The sequence below is a fragment of the Paramormyrops kingsleyae genome, chromosome 7 (assembly GCF_048594095.1).
Source record: "Paramormyrops kingsleyae isolate MSU_618 chromosome 7, PKINGS_0.4, whole genome shotgun sequence".
NCBI classification, from domain to species: Eukaryota; Metazoa; Chordata; class Actinopteri; order Osteoglossiformes; family Mormyridae; genus Paramormyrops; species Paramormyrops kingsleyae.
In genome coordinates, this window is record NC_132803.1 from 19,779,658 (window position 1) to 19,799,804 (window position 20,147).

Below are 20,147 nucleotides of genomic sequence, written 5' to 3' on the forward strand. Positions count from 1 at the left end.
ACTTTGCGCGTTTGCACGTCATCTTGTCCTGTTTAAGGCACCTTTCACAGGACACACTGACGGTCACGCATCAGGAGAAACCATCCACACAATGTACACTCATCCTGGTCTGTGAGGCACGAGGCCTTGCAGGCTGTGTGGGGGGACATTCAAGAAAAAGGCCATCGCACACTGGCTGAATGCACGTTCAGTAAGCTGCTTGAACAAGAATGCATAACTCAATACAAGGTAAACTACTGAATTATGTCTTCATAAATGTTTGTTTTTTTTTTATTTTCCTAGTTTCTAATGTTGATAATGGCAACATTTTTTCTTCATTATGCATATTTAGTTAATGCATATTTAAGAATGGAAAAAAATGTATGCAAATTAATTTCTGAGGATATGCTTTGCAATATCAATGTCAATATTAATGCCAAAGTTTCATTCTGGAAGTCACAGTTTAAGCCATTCATTATTCATAAGACATTCCTGTACACTGGAATCCTGCACATCGAACACTGACAATCTGGCATGCTAGAATTCTAGGGATGCCTTCGGCTCTAGTTGTGAGGCAGCAACAGTGTTGTATCCAGAGATACTCACTATTAATTTGAGGATTTAAGATTGTCACCTTTTGACGATCTGGGAGGGGGGGTGGGGGTGCATGTTCGCAGTTCACAGTCCATTTTTAGCTGCACTGAGATGTGCAGTGGAGTCATGCTGCAGGATTCCAAAGTACTAAGTTAACACTTTAAGTATGTGAAAATGGTGTGTAAAATACATAGATGGAAACTCTCTTAAAATCAGTAGCAGTGCGTGGGTAAAATGGCCAGGGCAGCTCAGCCTATTGGACGAATCAGTAGAAGTTGCTGTCACTACCACAAGTTATAAATAGGGATGAGCCTATCCACACTTTTCCAGTTCCAGTTCTGATTCCGATACACAACTGCCAATACCGATATAGATTCCGATACAAGAGCTATTTTTACTTCAATATTATAATATAATAATATGCCTAGTTTTTAGATTAGCATTGCCAATTAGCCGCTCACTTTTGTTGTAGTTCTCTCTATTAAAAGATGGCATAACTCTTCTCATCTGTTTTTCTACTATATCCAGCGTTTCTATAATTTTTTGACCTACGGCTCAAATTGTAGTTTTGTAAAGTCATTCTTCACAAAAATCTCCAGGTCGGTCATTTTCAAGTCGTTACTGTAGTGTGTTTGTAATTAAGAAAGTAAAGATATTTGAAGCCAACTTCATTTTGGCTTCCCTTGGTTTTTTTTTTTTTATTGTGCTTTGCCACTAATACTTACTGTAAGTGGTGTTCACTGATGAACGCTTCTGACTGGATAATTAAAAATATATTTCAACCAAGGGATGCCAGTGTGTTCTGGCTTCTGGCCCTCGTCGAACTCGTGGTAGTTTTTTGATCGGCAAGGGTGCAGTTTGAAAGAGTTATTGTATTTCCACAAACAAAGCAAAAACTAAAATGAAATAATAAATAATGCGTGTGTATGTGTGTGTGTGTGACATAAAATGTGAAAGTATATTTTTCTACATATATTTTTATAGGGGAAGCATGGCTTCCCTTGGTCTCCGGCAGTACACTCACAGACTGATACAGTATGTGTGGTGGACGTCAGCAATTATAGGCAGAATCAGGTCCTACCCGCACAGGTGTTGCCATTCTGATAGAAGCCAGGGGGACATTCGAAATGGTGTCCATTATGAAGTACAGAGATGGGATCCTTGCATCTGTTGCAGAGACTTGGATTCTGGGAGCGGCTCAGGCAGTCCAAGTGACACGGAACTGCAAGCCATAAACATACATAAAAAGCATATACTGTATATTACCATATTACTTTTTACCATAGTACCAAAACACCAAATCTTGCATAGCACTCATGCTGCGTTGTAAAAATGCCATTATAGTTCTAAATTTCACTTGTATTGTGAATAGTTATAGTTATCATTGGATATAGCTGCTTCTATCTCAAAATTCAAAAAAATTCCCCAATGCTTGGAGTAGTTTCCAGCCTTCCAGGATAAGCAGTACTTAAAAATGGATAAACATATGATTGGACAGATTAATGGTTTTCTAATGCAGTGCTAATACCTTTCAACGGGAACATGCCACATTAAAAATAACTGCTGTACATCTGTAAAAACATAAGGCTGGAAGAAGAAACAGAGCAGTCCACATTCCCTGAGTGATATTCACTGACCCAAGACTGAAGCTATCAGATGCTGAAGTACTTTCAACATGGCAATTAAGAAAATAATTTACCAGTAACCATGTGAGAAAGCTGAGCAAGAGAAGAACAGTCAACTGAGAACAGCACGAAACGCCTGCACATCAGCCTTTGAACCACAGTCATTTTTGACAATGAGTCATATTTTTAAAAGGTCCCTTAGTGGCACTTTTCAGCCAGTGCTGTTCTGTTTGCACTTAGCTTTCACAGGAGCATCAAAAACAAAAGTGGCCTCAGCCTTATATCTCTGGATTCCCAGTCAAGGTCAAGAGAAGGACTCAGAAAACATGACAACTAAAACTAAAGACGTGTGGAACTGAACAGGAAATGTAATAACTAAATAGGGCTACATTTATGCAACACCTTTTCCAACATTCTTAGAGTTATTCAGCCTGGAAAGAGTTTAGAGAGAATATTCTGTATAAAACCAAAGGAATGGTTGCAGTACAATAAAAGAATGTAGCGTATAAACATTAAACCATACCGACCTGATTCATTTTTTTCCTGGGCATAGAATGAAGGGGGTATGGTGGGTATGGAGGGTACAGAGGCACTTCTATAAAAGGCTACCTCTTCACACACAATCAGACACATGTCCATGTACATACACACAGGCATACTCAGAAACCTAGCCTCAAGATTCATTATACAGGCTGAAAGTCCATGTATACAGCACAAATGCAGCCTCAAAGCAAACAAACAAAATGAAGACATTTTAAAGGATGAAAAAGACATTAGAATTTTGGGCTTTGGATCTGAGGCATTTTTTATGGTAACTTGGTGCCTAGGGACATGAGCCAGCTCTCAGAAGTGGTTGTAGTGTTGTACCCCAGAGCAAGTCTTTAACCTGAATTGCTCAATTTAGTTATCCAACTGTAAAAAGGCGCTTAAAAATGATAATAAAAATCAGCTGAGCAATAAAAAACGCACCCAATTTTTATTATTCATCCAGCAACCTTGACATGACACCATCTACACTCGTTTACTATGTTCCTCTGGAAATCCTGTCTATCAGCTTGTTGCCAGACACTATGTCTCATGCATTCACCGGAACTCTGAGCTGTGGAATTCAAAAGAGATTCTGTGCCTTTTAACTCGTCGCAAGCACCTCTAATCACTAATAAAGCTGTCAGGCAGGTAAGCCTGCGACAGAGAAACACGCCTGCTCCTCCTGGTTTGCCATTCTGTAGCATGAAAGAAAAGCCGGTCGGCTTAGTGAAGAGAACAAGGATCTGGGGAACTAGGGAAATAGCAGGAAAAAGCTATCTGAATAAAGCAACGCAAACTGCCATTTTTAGAGGGAAGAAGAAAGGATCTTGAAGTGTGGATGGCTGCTTCGGGCACAAAGACGGAATCTGGTCCCAGAATAACTGTCAAAATAACAGCAGAACACTAATATTTGGAGACAACAGGAATGAGGATGAAATGAAGTAATGAGAACATGAATAAATGACAGAAAGAATCAACGCATGAGTCAGCGAGGGACAAACGGTCATTCCACCCTCTGCTTTCTCAGGAGCTCATTACAGCTGCTCTTACTGCTTTGGCACTCTGGGCAGCAGCTCCCCTCCACGGGCAGGGCGAGAGTCCCCGAAGGGTGCGGGGGACACGCGAGACGGTAACAGGTCACCCTGGAGTGCAGGCATTCGCACACTCGGCAGGGCCCTTCCTGCCACACATCCAGGTTCTGTGGAGAAGAGGCCAAACAGAGGATGCATTCAGACACATGAGAGGCAACAAGAAAGGCTTAACAGTGATGTTTTGGGTTCAATAGCCAAATATGAATAGTCATTAGAAATACTGTGCAAAGGAAATTATGTGCGGCATGTGGGACAGATACTGTATAGAACTGCTCTTCATTAGAGGCCCATCTTCACTTGTTTAAAGTCTTACTCTACATGAATCTGAAAATATGAAAATGTGGGTTTCCCAAAAAGCATGATATGAGGCCGAAGAAAATTAACACAAAGCAAAGGTATAACGAGGTTTATTGTAAATTACGATATAATGACATTAATGGTTAAAAACAACGCTAGACATACTATTCGTGAATTACAGCATCACAGAACAAATAAAGTATGAGCAGAAAAGCGAATCCATGAAAATGGGACCCCTTCTTTTCTTGCATTAATGTTCCCCTTACACCAAGCAGGATACAAATTATGCATATTCAATGGATGCCCCTGTGAATATTAGCTAGCTGTGAGCATTAATGGACTATACTGTATGGTTAGGATTAAATTCTGCTTCCTCCTTTTATCAGTTGTGATCGGTTAAAAACTGAACAGATTGCTGTAATAATAATAGATTATTAATTCAAGTAGGCATTCAAAATTGCATTAAAAATGTATGTCTGTAACACAAACACCACATATGCAGTTTTGAAAATACAGATGCTCCCTGGGTTACGATGGTCCGTGTTACGATATTTCGACTTCATGGTGGATATACAGTATGTTTTTCACTTTCAGTACATTATTCAACAAATTACATGATATACTTACCATTTTATTATAAAATATGCTTTGCGTGAATTATTTTGCCCAACTGTAAATGTTCTAAGCATGTTTAAGGCACGCTAGGCTAGGCTATGAAGTTTGTTAGGTTAGGTGTGCTGTATTAAAATGCATTTTCCCCTTATGATAGATCTAATGGAATGTAACCCCATCTTAACCTGAGGAGAAGCTGTAGTCTACAATCATTAAAGAATGCATTGTATTTTTTCCCAAACCAGCTAAAACAAACAATAACTCTTTATATTCAACATACAAATAAAAATGTCAACAAATCCCACGTGGAATCGCAGTATTACAACATACCGTAGTACCAAGCTCATGTGAGTCATAGTTATGATTTGATAAATCTGAGGATGCCAGATCCTATTACCTTCTTTATTTCATCTTTGTACATGCAGACCATTCCTGCAGACCTGCATTCTGGGTAGCACCTTCTGGGTGAGTGGTCTACTTGCCCCTGTTGAAGATTTGCTAGGGTTAGAGTGACAGTTACTGTTGAATAATAATACATAAACTTTCAGCATAGACAACAGCACAGATATAATCAATGTTGGAAATTAGATTCAGAGTGAAATGGCAAGGTGATTAACACTGATTAACTCGTAGTGGCAATGTTTTTCTTCTTCAACAACAGACAGATGTTTGGGTGATATGGACCAAAAACCAAATCTCAATATTTTTAGGGAAAATACCCATACGTGCATCAAGTGTCCGTGCATGCGCGTGGTTATATATACGTATACAAATACACACACTTACAGTACATATATAGGTATTGTCTGTTATGTGGGATAAATATCTCATTTTAAGTCAAAGCCATGTCACAAACACTGTGGTCAAAACTAAATGCAAATATAGGGTTTCCTACCCTTTTTGTAAATATGCAACTATAACTATTCATTATACATGTTATTCTTGCAAACAGATGTATCAAAAACAAAAATAAATTATACCTAAATCTGTGTTGCATGTGTCCAATAAAGGAGCCTTGACATTGATTTTTCACTCCACTACAGTATGTCTACCAAAAGCATTTTTAAAATCAGTTTATGACTTTGCTAATAAACCAGGAGAATGCTTATGAACAAAAGCCTAGAATTGAAATCTAAAACAAATTTGCCAAATGACAATAAAGACAAGCCTGACAACCATTGGAAGTGCACTTAATAACTGGGAAGACCCTCATTTTAAGTTGTTACTCTTCAATGAAATAAAACAAATATCGCAAATGATATTTTTAACCTTTGAGCTGTGAGCCGGTTAACAAATATTTTACAATGAAATGAACCAAGTAATAATGATTCCTTGCATTTCCCCTACATCTGCTTCCCCTCTTTTCTATTCATAAATTCACTATACCGCCAGGCCCGAGGCAAGGGTACAAGCTTTTGACTGGGGGGGGGGGGGGGGGGGGTAGGTAGAGAAGCATTGGATAAGCAGGTGATCCGCAGCCTCAAATAGCCCATGAGTCCGCTAGCCCCCCCCCCCCCCCCCCCCCCCCCCAGTTTGGGGACAATGGGAGATAACTCATGTACTAAGCGCAATTGGGATGGAGGATTTCACCATGTTACAGCCTGTACTTGCTTGGTAAATGGTTTGAAAATTATGAACTGTTTATTTATGGAATTATTCATTTTTTTCTTTTTCAGAACGCAGTAGACTGTGTATAACTAACCCACCCACTGGGAATGCACAAGCAGGTGTGTTTCTTCGTGCTGGTCCCAAGCTCAGATAAATAGGGAGGGTCACGTCAGGAAGGACATCCAGTGTAAAGCCTTTGCCAAATCAAAATAGAGATTCCCATACCAGATCACTCGAGGCCCGGGTTAAAAATGCCTACAGTGCCGTTAGTCAACAGGGTGATGGGCTCTTGTTGGCCAAAGAAGAAGAGGGGGAAGGTATGTCTGGAGGGAGGAGGAGAGAAGAAAGTGTAGGAGAGTGGAAATGAGAGTAGGAACTTTGAGTGGTGGCAGTATGACAGGTAAAGGTAGAGAGCTTGCTGATATGATGTAGAGAAGAAAGGTTGATATATTGTGCATACAAGAGACCAGATGGAAGGGGAGTAAAGCCAGGTGTGTCGGACGTGGGTTCAAACTGGATGGTTTTCAAATCTGGATGGAGGAAGGAGGACAAGGAAACCTGCTAGTGGATTCAGGAAGTACAGGAGAGTATACAGATGAAGGGGTTGGCAAAGAAGAAGTGGGATAGCCAGAGAGATGAAGAAAGTAGACCGGAGTACAAGGAGATGAGGCGTATGGGAAAAGGAGAGGTGATGAAGGCGTATGATGAGTTGTATGAGAGGTTGGACACTAAGGAGGTAGAAAAGGACCTGCATCACATGGCTAGACAGAGGGACCGAGCTGGGAAAGATGTGCAGCAGGTTACAGTCATCAAGGATAATGGTGTACATGTATTCAAAAGTGAGGACAGTGTGTTGAGCAAATGGAAAGAGTACTTTGAGGGGCTGATGAATGAAGAGAATGTGATGGTTGGATGAGGTGCAGAGGGTTAGCAAGGAGGAAGTAAGGACAACTATGACAAGGATGAAGAATGGAAAGGCTTTTGGTCCAGATGATATGCCTGTGGATGCATAGAGGTGTTTAGGTGAGATGGCAGTGGATTTTTTAACCAGATTGTTTAATGCAATCATGGAAAGTGAAACAGATGGCCTGAGGAGTGGAGATGAAGTATACTGGCACTGATTTTCAAGAATAAGAGTGATGTGCAGAACTGTAGTAACTACAGAGGGAGAAAGTTAATCAGTCACAGCATGAAGTTATGGGAAAGCGTAGTGGAAGCTAGGTTAACAAGAGAAGTGATGATTAGTGAGCAGCAGTATATGGTTTCATGATGGGAAAGAGCACTACTGATGCAATGTTTTCTCTGAGGGTGTTGATGGAGAAGTATAGAGAAAGTCAGAAGGAAACGCATTGTGTCTTTGTGGACTTGGAGAAAGCATATGACAGGGTGCCTAGAGAGGAGCTGTCTTGTATGAGGAAGTTGGGAGTGGCAGACGAGTATCTAAGAGTGGTACATGATATGCATGAGGACAGCGTGACAGTGGTGACGTCTGTGGTAGAAGTGATGGATGTGTTCAAGGTTTAGGCGGGATTGCGTCAGGGGTCAGCTCTGAGCCCTTTCTTGTTTGCTATGGTGATGGACAGGTTGAAAGATGAGATCAGACAGGAGTCCCTGTGGACTATGATGTTTGCAGATGATATTGTGATCTGTAGGGAGAGTAGGGAGCAGCTGGAGGAGACCCTGGAGAGGTGGAGATAAGTTCTAGAGTGGGCAGTAGGACTAAGACAGAATACATGTGTGTGAATGAGAGGGAGGACAGTGGAAAGATGAGGATGCAGGGAGCAGAGTTTACAAAGGTGGAGGAGTTTAAATACTTGAGGTCAACAGTTCAGAGTAACGGGGAGTGTGGAAGAGAGGTGGAGAAGAGAGTGTATGCAGGGTGGAGTAGGTGGAGAAGAGTGGCAGGAGTGATTTGTATCAGCAAGAATGGAAGGGAAGTTTTACAAGATGATGATCCAAGTGATTTGGAGCACTGAAGAAAAGACAGGAGGCAGAGCTGGAGGTGGCAGAGTTAAAGATATTATGATTTGGGAGCGATGAGGATGGACAGGATTAGGAAGGAGTATATTAGAGGGACAGCTCAGGTTGGACGGCTTGCAGACAAAGCCAGAGAGGTGAGATTACGTTGATTTGGACGCGTACAGAGGAGGGATGCTGGGTATGTGGGGCGAGGATGGTGAGGATAGAGCTGCCAGACAAGAGAAGAAAAAGGAAGGTCTAAGAGGATGTTAATGGATGTGGTGAGAGAGGACATGCAGTTGGTTGTTGTGAAAGAGGAAGATGCAGAGGACAGGAAGAAATGAAAACAGATGATCCGATGTGACGACACCAAACAGGAGCAGCCGAAAGAAAAAGCAGAGTAAAACGCGGATAAAAAAACGCGGATTTGGGATCCCACCGTATATAAAATAAATCAGTAAGTATGTATTTGCTAAGATACTTTAAATATTATTAACACACTTACATGCATTCTGGTTTAAATAGTTATATTCTGAACTGATTCCAAATACTACGAGAAAGATCTTTTTCAAATTTTTCCTATAAGTTATCATAACATACATCTTTTTATATGAAATTGAAAAGCGAAAGCAACAACAATGATAAAATAATTACACTGTACTGCAGCTCACTTTAATTGAAACCCAAGGTCAGCAATAATCTGAACAAAAACAACAAACTAAAGCAGATTCACAGCTGACCAAAAACTTTAATAAAAAACATTTCAAAATATCCAGTTCTAGTTGCTTCTTATTTTTAAATGCATTCAGGCTGTTATTTAGTGTTTGATGAATTGAGACTTTTATCTCATCCTAAAGCAATGATCATTTTAATAGTCCTTACTGTCTATCATATCACAATTATAGTTAAAGCTGAATAAAGAAATTCATCATTGATACCAACAATATTAAGAAAAAAAAACAAAACAATGCCACTTTTCATTTACGTATGTACAAACGTACCTGCCAAATCTATAATAAAATGTATTTTTGAAGGTTACAAAGTGATGAATTCTGTGAAACTGCTGTTCTACATTAATGCACAGCAATCAATTGAAGTTCACACAAGTCAGAAAGCAAATCTTTGAGAAAAAAAAAATAATTTAACTACCCCCAGCGGCACTCATCTGAAATACTCATTGGCTTTACCATGACCTTTTCTCATTTTATTTTTCCATTAATTGAGAAGATGGCTTTATTTAAAGCGACACATTTGATAAAGCAGGGTTAATGCCATGGAATTTGAGCTGGTCACCTTCCAATCACATTGACAGCATCTTAACGTGCTGAGCCACGCACCATCATTCAGCTGGTTTTTTGTTTTCTCTCCACAATACAGGTTAGATGATGCAAGCGGAAAAAAAATGTGTTAAAGAAATGAAGGTGGCTCTATCCCAACCCTTAGACGTTTCACAGGTTAGTAGATCACCCTTGATGGATGGCATGGGCCGCATGGCTATTAAAGCTATTAAATCACCCAGGTAAGTATTTCTGGGTTGCGTCTAATTAACACATAATTAAAACTGCAAAACTACAGCTCGTCCCAAGAAAGAGTGCATCACCCATACAGTACCGGTGCACAGCAGCTCCTACCCCTCTCAGTGTCCTGGCACTGCACTCGACCCGCTTTGCAGGTGCAGGATTGACAGCCCACCCCGCTCCACACCTCTCCATTGTAGCGCACTACAGTCCCGTGTAGACACGACCCTTCCGGGGACATGTATTCCCCACAGCTCTGGCCTACATGGAATGTCCTGTTTTGGCCCTGGAAAGGCACAGGGCACAGCCCAGAGGAAACAAAGGAAATATAGATCTGGATTTCTTCACTTCCCCTTGTGTACTAGATAAAAAATAAGAAAACACCAACAGAGATACAAGTCATTAAGGAGCAAAGAATATTGGCAAACCTGAGGCAACTGAATGTATCAAAGAAAATATCACAAACATCTCGTAAGATCTCGAACAAAGGGAGAACAAGGGGACATATTTGTATATCAAGCAGTTTATCGCTTTACATTAGCTGCACCTTCATAATGCCTTTATAATGCATTAGTACAACATTCATTGCACCTTCACAATACATCGATAAATAGTATGCACTAATAAGAAACATTATATAATAACAAACATCATAATCACATAATAATGTAATGTTTGTTATTAAATATATAGTAAGGTATGTTAAAATGTTAAGGTATACTTACATGCTGCTTATGAATGTTCTCTGAATGCATTTTAAAGGTGCATTAGATGTTCTATGAATTTATAATTAATGCATATTGAAGGTGCAGTTAATGTAAAGTGTTACCAGAATTTCTGTGTTGATGATAGACTCTTTTTGGTACCTGCAAATGCAATTCCCCTTCTCAAATGAACAAGACAGCAAATTATGAAACAAAATATCTTCCAGCATCATTTCAGAATTATAGTAATCAGTTTTCCTGTCCAACATTGTTAAATCTGAAAGACGTAAAGGAGTCATCCCAGAAAAAAAAGGACAATTCTGTCAGACATAAAAAAAATAAAATGAAATAGACTGAAATGAGCCTTCTGTGTTTCAATACATTAAGCCAGATTTTCACAAAGAACTGAATAGTTTTCAAACTGGACATCACAGACTAAAATTCAAGTGAAATCCATTAATGTGGCCAAAAGCTTCATGGAAGAACAAGCTAATTTTCTTCATTGTGTTCAAACCAATGATTTTAAGAGTGAGATCAAGTGGCCAGAGCTGGGAAAAGGATGGATCTTTAAAGTTAGGTTCCTCAAACCTAGATTATACTGTACCACTGATAAAAAAAGGGCTGTCGAAATACCATGATACTACAATGATAAACTCATTATTTCACAAAAGCCGAACAATCCACTGCTCCACACACCGATGGGGTGAAATCATCTCTGTACATAAAATGCATTACCTGCCCCAAGATGAGAAGAAAAACAAAGAGGCCAAAGTTATCAAACTTCACCTTATCTTATGGACTTTCAACCGATTCTTCATTCAAATACACAAATGCGCTACAGAAAAATACACGAGGAGCCTCCAGGGGTCATTTAAATGTGTAGTGGTGTTTCTCCACATAAACAGATTTTAACTATGTTAAAAATACATTTTAATTTTAATTAAAGTGATTGGCTATCTGCCAAATATTACAGAAATACTTAATACCGGGGAAAATACAAAAATATTAAGAAAATGGCTGGAGGTACATTTGCAATGTGACTGTATGTGTTATTTGCTGAGTAGGCACCTTACATTGAAAGCAACTTGACATTCAAGTCGACAGAGTGAGTGTAGTTTCAGTACTATAAACTATACTTATGCTACACACTGGCAAGTGAACTAAGAACTAGCAGATTTCGACATCCACTACATTACCTGCTGGCTACGCACAGGAAAAAACTGAATGTCAGTTCAAATGCAGACCTTCCAGTGCATTAGCTTGATCCAATTTGCGGTGACTGACCTTTTTGTAGGAATGGTGGAGACAGGTCTGCTTGTGACAGTATGCCTGACCCCAGTCACAGATGCAGGAGATATTGGCATTTAGCTGCCAGCGCTCCCCGTTCTATGGAAAACAAAAAGCTCATCAACAATGTAATGTAAACATGTTCAGTGATGAAACATTCTTTCATTCTGAAGCCTCCTGTGGCTGCATCTCCACAACAAACCTTAAAAAGAACAACATATCACTTGAAAAATAAAATGTTCAGAAAAGAGTGGGAGATTTCTTCCAGGAAGACAGTTTATCCCATACTCTGCCATTTCTGTGGTATTAAATAAAATTATTCTGCACTGGAAGCTGTATTTGTATGTAATATTAGACTTTGATTCAGCAAGAGGGAATGTGCATTACAATACTAATATCATTGTTATAATTATTTTAAATGGTGTGACATGCAGATTCGGTGATGATAGAAGAGCTAGCTATTTATATTTCACTACAAGTTATGCAGAGACGGAACTTTGCTCAGATTAAAAAGGAAAGATATAATCTCTAATTGGCCCTGTTTACATTTGGTTTTAAAATGCATCTTGGGTGATCAGATCACAAGTGGATAGCACTACAAACTAGTGTAAATGACCACCAAGACACGTTGTGATCCGATCACTCAAACCACTTGCAGAGGTGGTCTGAGATGCATTTGACCACATATCTTTTGCAGCGTAAACGTCACTGCGTCCTGATGCATCCCCAACAATGACATCACAATAACTGTGCGCGGGGCATCCCAGTAACAAAAGTGAACACAAATGGTCAGCTGCACACCTGGGAGACACATGATAGACACAGGTGTAAATGACGATGTGTCACAGTTGTCTACTTGTGATCCGATCGCCAAAGACGCATTTTAAAACCATGTGAAACAAGTCCATTGTTATCGGTTGGCAGATAATGTCAACTCAAACATTTTCATTCACGCCATAATTTTTAATCTATTTTTCTGTGATATCTACAGGGCATTAAAAGTCTCTTTTTGCTGCATACATAAGTGTACTATTCAACAGAAGCTCTTTGTTCATTGTTAAGCCTGGACAATACAACTGATCAGATGCTGCTTCTTTCCTCTAGCATTTTTTTTAAGTTTCTATCCCAAATAGCCTGAGTAACAACCTTCGATGGCCTAAGGAAGAGCTGCGGCTTCACTCTTCGCAGAAACACATTAGCGATGTCGTTTTTCTAACCTACTCTATGGTAGGGTTACCTTGTGTTCTCTCCCATCCACCTGACAGGTGCTTGGCAAACACTGGGGGCAGCATTCTCCGGCACGCATCACTAGGCGCTCACTCTGTCGAGAAACACAGAACAATCCAGGGATTCTACAATGAACTGAGGGTAAATCCATTTTGGTTGTTTACCTGCCACTGTTTTCACCTTGTCATTTAGACCATTGTAGGAACGGCCCACTTTGGAAGCCTTGAGCCTGGCTGAAAGGCAGGGACTTTGGCTCTCTATTGCATATTTCAGAAGGAATGGATTGTTTTTTTCATTAGTTTTATTAACTGCTCTTCACCGTCATTAAATGCCTCAAGACCTACTGTATCCGTTCCATGAATTCCACTAATAGCCAGTTGCTCCTTTACATTCCCTGAATGTTCTTTGTTGTACTTCTGATCCTTAAATAGTCTTAGGTACTTCATTTGTTATTAGTTCTTGAGTAGTTTGTGTACCAGTACTGCATACACACTTGTACCTGGGTAATCATTAGAAGCTCAGCCTAGCTACACTTACTGTATGCCTTGCCTAGTTCACTCCCTGACAGCATGTATGTTTATAATGTACTGTTTGTACGTTACTTTGGACAAAAACGTCTGCTAATTATACAAAATGTAACTGTACTAAATGCAGCTTCAAGATCATTCTCATTTTTTCTGAACAGCCCAAAATTAGTGTATCCATGGAATAATTTCAGCCAGGCTCAGGACCTCCCAAAATTCAGCGTTTTCAGTTCAAACAGGACATGCAAAGCTGGAGACTTTCTGCGAAGCACTGACCCGCTTGCATGAGACAGGGGGACACTCTGCGATGAAGCACTGGGCCTCTCCAGCGTTGCAGACGCACCTGACGCAGCGCGCTGGCCGCCACTCCCCCCCATCCCAATATTCTTGATTTCCGACAAAGCAGGAGGCTGTGAAGGGGGAGGCCATGAAAACAACAAGGCAATGGGCAGTTGGCTAATAGCTGTGTGTTATAGCCTGGACACATGTTACATTTTCTCTTCAGTATCCCGGCATTCTTCCGGGCTGAAACGTGTCAGAATTCCATGTCCAAGCAGGGATGCAAGCTAGACGACAGCTGTTCATGTGCTCTTAAAAGAGGAATCAGGATGTGTCATCCACAGAAAAGTGGCACAAGAGCACTGGATACCATCCGGGGCAGAATGCATGTATTATATAACTTGGAGACATGAGCATACCTAAAAACCTCTCAGTTAGAGTACTGTGCAAAACATTTGTTTATTTGTGTTTATATAGTTCTAGTGAATAGCTTTAACTCAGTTGATGGATAATATGCTTTGTCAGTGTTGATTTGTTTTGACTCTTCTGCTCATTTTATTCCATACAAATTTCATAGGATTGAGGTTTGGAGACTGGAAGGACTAGGCCAGTTGTTTGAATTGTACTCCACTTTCCTTCTCATAGTTCTTGCACAATTCTGAGGTGTGCTTCACATTATTATATTGCTAAAGGTTGAAGCACTGCTACTGAATTCTTCATGGACTAGTATACCTTTGAAGTATTCTTTGATAACCAAGCTGGTTGACGTCTCTATGGATTTCGTAACAATCACCATTTCTGTCAACAGCAAGTAACGGTAGTCCCCAGACACTGACTGTCGTGCATTAACCCTTAACTAGTTCATTCACCAGAGCACTCCCTCCCCAAGTCGGATCTCACCTCCACTACGAATGCATCCGGGGCAGCGGTCCTCGGTACTGGTGCTTCCTTGCATCTCGCCGCTGCCACATGGGCAGCGACGTTTCGTACAAGAAACATTCCCATGAGAGCACATGCAGACATTGTATCCAGAGTCAGTCCATCGGTTTCCGTGCTGTTTAAAAATATTAAAGTGTGAAAGCATTTCAGCTGCCTCTGCTGGAACATCACTCCATGAATTCTGAGGAAGAGATTCACCTTGTTGTATCTCACTAGATGTGATGGGTAGCTGTTTTGTGGACTTTTTTCTTGTTCTGAGATACACTATATTGCCAGAAGTATGGGGATACCCCTCCAAATCATTGAATTCAGGTGTTCCAATCACTTCCATAGCCACATGTGTATAAAATCAAGCACCTAGGAATGCAGACTGCTTCCACAAGCATTTGTGAAAGAATGGGTCACTCTCAGGAGCTCGGTGAATTCAAGCATGGTACCAGGATAGGATGCCACCTGTGTGATAAGTCCATTCTTGAAATTTCCTTGCTACTAAATATTTCACAGTCAACTGTTAGTGGTATAACACAGTGGAACCACTTTGGAACAACAGCAACTCAGCCACGAAGTGGTACAGTAGGACACGTAAAATCACAGAGTGGGGGCAATGCATGCTGAGGCTCACAGTGTGCAGAAGCTGCCAACTGTCTACAGAGTCAATGGCTACAGACCTCCAAACTTCGTGTGGCCTTCAGATTAGCTCAAGAACAATGCATAGAGAACATCCTGGAATGAGTGTCCATGGTTGAGCAGCTGCATTCAAGCCTTACATCACCAAGTGCAATTGCGTTGGATGCAGTTATGTACAGCATGCCGCCACTGGACTCTAGAGCAGTGGAGACGTGTTCTCTGGAGTGATGAATCACGCTTCTCTGTATGGCAATCCGATGGACGAGTGTGAGTTTGGCGGTTGCTAGGAGAACAGTACTTGCCCTACTGCATTGTGCTAAGTGTACAGTTTGGTGGAGGGGGGATTATGGTGTGGGGTTGTTTTTCAGGGGTTGGGCTTGGGCCCTTAATTCCAGTGAAAGGAACTCTTAATGCTGCAGCATTCTAAGCGATTTTGGACAATTTCATGCTCTCAACTTTGTGGGAACAGTTTGGGGATGGTCCCTTCCTGTTCCAACATGACTGCGCACCAGTGCACAAAGCAAGGTCCATAAGGACATAAACACACTCCCAAACCTTGTGGACAGCCATCCCAGAAGAGTTGAAGCTGTTATAACTGCAAAGGGTGGGTCAACTCCATATTAAAGCCTGTATATTAAGAATGGGATGTCGTTAAAATTCATGTATGTGTAAAAGCAGGTGTCCCAACGTTTTTGGCAATATAGTGTATGTGCATTTAGTGTTTAAGCCCTCAATTTTAAAAAAGAAGGGTAACACTTTACTAGATAGAGCACAAATAACATAGTATTATAATATCACAAGCTAAGTTTTAATTGCATACTGACCTCATGTTACTTCATCATTAATGAATTGTAACAAATGTTTTATCTCAAGCAGTTACTATATTTCTTGCTATATCTGTTAATTATATAAAAAATAGTGAACTACTGAAGGAACAAGTAATGATTAACCCAAATGAAATACTCCTCATATTTGTTCATCATTAATGAATCGTGATGTATCTCAAGTAGTGACTATATTTGTTCATGATTTGTACTTCAGTAGTAGAGTTATTACTAAGTATTTGTACCCCATCAAGTACAGTTTACCAAAAGAAGGATTATTAATAACACTTTTCTTGAGCGGGGAAACATAATTTAGTAGTATACTCTTACTTAATGTATTAATTAACCAGAAAAGTGTCGATAACATACTGATCCCATGTTTATTCATCATTAATCAGTCATGGTGGTTCATGCAGTTACTATATTACTTCATGATTTGTACTTCAGTAGTAACTGAGTTACTAAGTTTCTTGTGCCCCCTCTTTACACTTAAACACTTTTCAGTAAGACTAGCCTTACAAAGGGTTTAGGAATGGGTTTTAATCAAGTTATTAATTAGGTTGTAACACATAGTAAATCATTAATAGACAGTTATAAACAAGTTATAATGCAGTTCTCTTTTTATTAATCAGTTATTACCATTTATAAGTAGCAAATGGGAGCCTTAAGCCTGACTTGTGAAGGATTGGGTTTTATACCTCATAAATGGATCCTTCATGTCGACAAGAACCACGAGAACACACACACTCTGGACAACATTTGTCGGGTGATATTCTTCGCCTCTCTTCCTGCAGAATAATTAAGATTATTACTGCGATTATTCCCACATATTTACATTTTGCAGTCTTTCTTACAGTCACTCTCCAACGCTCTTTGCTTTAAACACATGCAGGGCGAAGTTACATCAGGTTTGGGCTCATTAAATTGCAGTCTCACATCTATGGAGCTGAAAATATTAAGTGCATGTCGATTAACCACACTTAGTAAGAGAAGAAACACCTTTCTGCAGGTCAAAAGAACACAATAATACCATGTGTTACTCTCCCTTTAATTAATGGTATGCATTTCAAATATACTCCTGTCTTCTTGTATTACGGAGGCAAGCCCTACAAAGAACAAGAGCAAGCAAGATCAAAAATTCTGCTATCTCACTCAGCCTTAGTGTACCTTCAGAAAGTCACGCTGGGGACTCTGGCACCGTCGCGTCTCACAGATCACAACGTCACCGATGCAGCTGCATTCTTGGCAGGGATCCGGCCTCCAGGATGTATTGTTCTACGCCAACCACAAAGAAGCAGGTGAGCTAGGCTGTTGTAGTCTTATGACTAAGCCCTTTAGGGCACAGATCATTTCAAACCTAAATACAAGATCTACTTTATGGTCTTAGTCTTTATTTATCACATTACAATGGAAAGCTTCAACATGATGGAAACATCTACAAAAATTAATCTGAATGCTAATGACAAAGGGTCAGTAATAATCCAGAGCATGTTCAATTACTGGGATTTGGAACAAGACTTAATGGCGGTTTTTATTATGCTATATATTTTGGCTGAATCTTAATGGTGTCCATCCCTTTTGTGCTTATGATAAATACTTGTGCAAATGGAACGCGTTTCAGGAACACATTTTTTAGTGGCCAGAGCTGCTCAGGAATGGTCATTGTATGCAAAACAACACTTCATACAGAATAAGAACATACATTGTTGAAGTCTAATGGAGTTTAATTAGTATGACTTTTGATCACCTACTACAAATAGGCATTGAGTATGTAACAATAACCTTTCAGTTTGGCTAATTATCATCTATTATGGTGCATGTATGACTCTGAAATTAAATATTACTGGGTACATAAAATTGCCCATTTTACATATTTAATTAATTTATTAAAAAGGCTTATACTCTCTATTATAAACCTTTTGCATATTTGCAGCCTGTATTATACTTTAGAAATCAGACAGTAATTGTACATGAACACACACCCATTCCCTCCATTCCATAACTACTTATGTAGCGTATAGGGCCTAAAAGCCGGCATACCATGATCACAAAGAGTCTGGATGTATCAAAGGAAACAAAGGCTACAAGTCAAGAGTCACCTTGGGCAGGATGCCAGTCCGTGGCAAATGTAGATATATTATTCTTTCAGATACTGTTTTTATTGCTTCAACATATTACGCGGAAGGTATGCTTGAATCTGCATTTCATCCATGACAGCTTTACTGGCTCGTAATGGAATGGAAATGTTTCTGTGATAGCCAAGTGTAACAGCCGACTCAGCATCTAAACGCCTAGACGGCCTGTTTTTATTTAACCAATATGGCTGCACTACTACAATTTCATGCATTTCCTGCGCTTGTTAAATTAGGAAGTTCTCCCTGTGCTCTCTAATCTGTGACAGGTTCCAGCACTCAGATGGCAAAGCAAAATCTGTATTTTACAACTCTGTTGCTTATATTGCAGAAGCATGATTGTAGTACTTTGCACTAAAGCACAGAAACAATACAACTGATTATTCCATGTCAAAATATCACATTAACTGCATGAATGCAATCCTTAATATGTTTGAGAAGCTAACAAAAGCGAATGAAACATAAATATCAGAGAAATTTTCTGTTGTCATACATTTTGTGATACTGTTTTAGTATAATCTCCATGGTTTAATAAGGATTTAGACAAAAAAAGTATGGTGTAAGGGCTTTGGTATAAAATGGTTAGACCAAATACACAGAATGAATATACAGTTAAATGACAAGGTTACTACAGACTCCATCCAATAAAAGCTGCTTGGAGATTTTCTGCTACACTCCCACACTGTAGGTATTGCTAAGATCCTACCTTTCAATACCATGTTTCCCTCGACAATTTTATCGATTTGTCTATAAATCAAAACGATTAATTTTCCTTCAGGAAATCAACTTGACCGTTTAATGTAAGTTAATTCTATTCTGACAACAACAAACTGCATGCCATTGCAAGGCTTTAGATAATGTATGCCGGCTTTTAGACCCTATACGCACATTATTTTCACCCACAATTCAATAAGTAGATTAGTAGTATGCCCAAAAATATTAATAAGATACGTATTGTGGTGTTCAAAAGTTGGTAATTTGCTTAAATTTGGTGTATCCTCATGCTTAATAAATTCGTTTAGCAGAGCACGCCACACGCAACACAGGGAACAAGCACATAAGTGACGAAGAAGGAAGGGTCAGATCAGCAGGCACACCATATTTTAAAAAGCAGATACTGTGGTTAAACAAGGTAAAAAGATTCTGGTGGTGTGGAGGTACTTTTTGCAGAATAAGTACCATTTTTATTTATCAGTTCACAGGCAGAGTGGTGGCTCTGAGGCTAGGGATCTGAGCCAGCAACTGGAAGGATGCTGGATCAAGTCCCATAAATACCCAGAGTGCTGAAGAACATAAGAAATTTACAAACGAGAGGAGGCCATTTGGCCCATCAAGCTCATTTGTGGAGACGTTAACTCAAGAGTTCTCAAAATCTTATCTAGCTCTGATTTAAAGGACACTAACAGGATGACTATTCCATACTCTAACTACATGCTGTGTAAAGAAGCGCTTTCTCAAATTCATTTTAAAATGTTCTCCCGCCAAATTCCACTTCTGGCTACGAGTTCGAATATTTAAACTAATATTGAAATAGCCATTTGGCCGAACAGCATCCAGGCCTGTTAGAATCTTATATACCTGGATCTAGGGATGTAATGATACACTCAACTCATGATTCGATACGATTCACTATTCTGAGCTCACAATATGATTTTCTCATGATTTTTTAACAGAATGAGCTGCAGACAAATTTATTAAAAAATATTCCTTTATTTATCTTTCTAAACTGTCCTCTTCTTAACAGTGCAACTGAAATTGAATAAAATACGGTTTAAAAAAAATCCCAAATTAAAA

At 39.7% G+C, this 20,147-nt stretch overlaps 1 protein-coding gene across 1 annotated transcript in view; it reads right to left on the reverse strand.

The window, feature by feature from the left end:
• Positions 1 to 20,147, reverse strand: part of LOC111833442 (extracellular matrix organizing protein FRAS1-like) — a 120,027-nt gene that overhangs the window by 63,093 nt on the left and 36,787 nt on the right. Inside the window, exons 3-11 of the mRNA XM_023791713.2 lie at positions 17,389 to 17,496; positions 16,920 to 17,009; positions 14,732 to 14,885; positions 13,829 to 13,962; positions 13,039 to 13,122; positions 11,799 to 11,900; positions 5,124 to 5,210; positions 3,777 to 3,924; positions 1,655 to 1,795 (exon numbers count right to left, since the gene is read on the reverse strand). Coding sequence (XP_023647481.2) covers positions 1,655 to 1,795; positions 3,777 to 3,924; positions 5,124 to 5,210; positions 11,799 to 11,900; positions 13,039 to 13,122; positions 13,829 to 13,962; positions 14,732 to 14,885; positions 16,920 to 17,009; positions 17,389 to 17,496 — 1,048 coding nt within the window. The remainder of the gene's footprint in view (positions 1 to 1,654; positions 1,796 to 3,776; positions 3,925 to 5,123; positions 5,211 to 11,798; positions 11,901 to 13,038; positions 13,123 to 13,828; positions 13,963 to 14,731; positions 14,886 to 16,919; positions 17,010 to 17,388; positions 17,497 to 20,147) is intronic.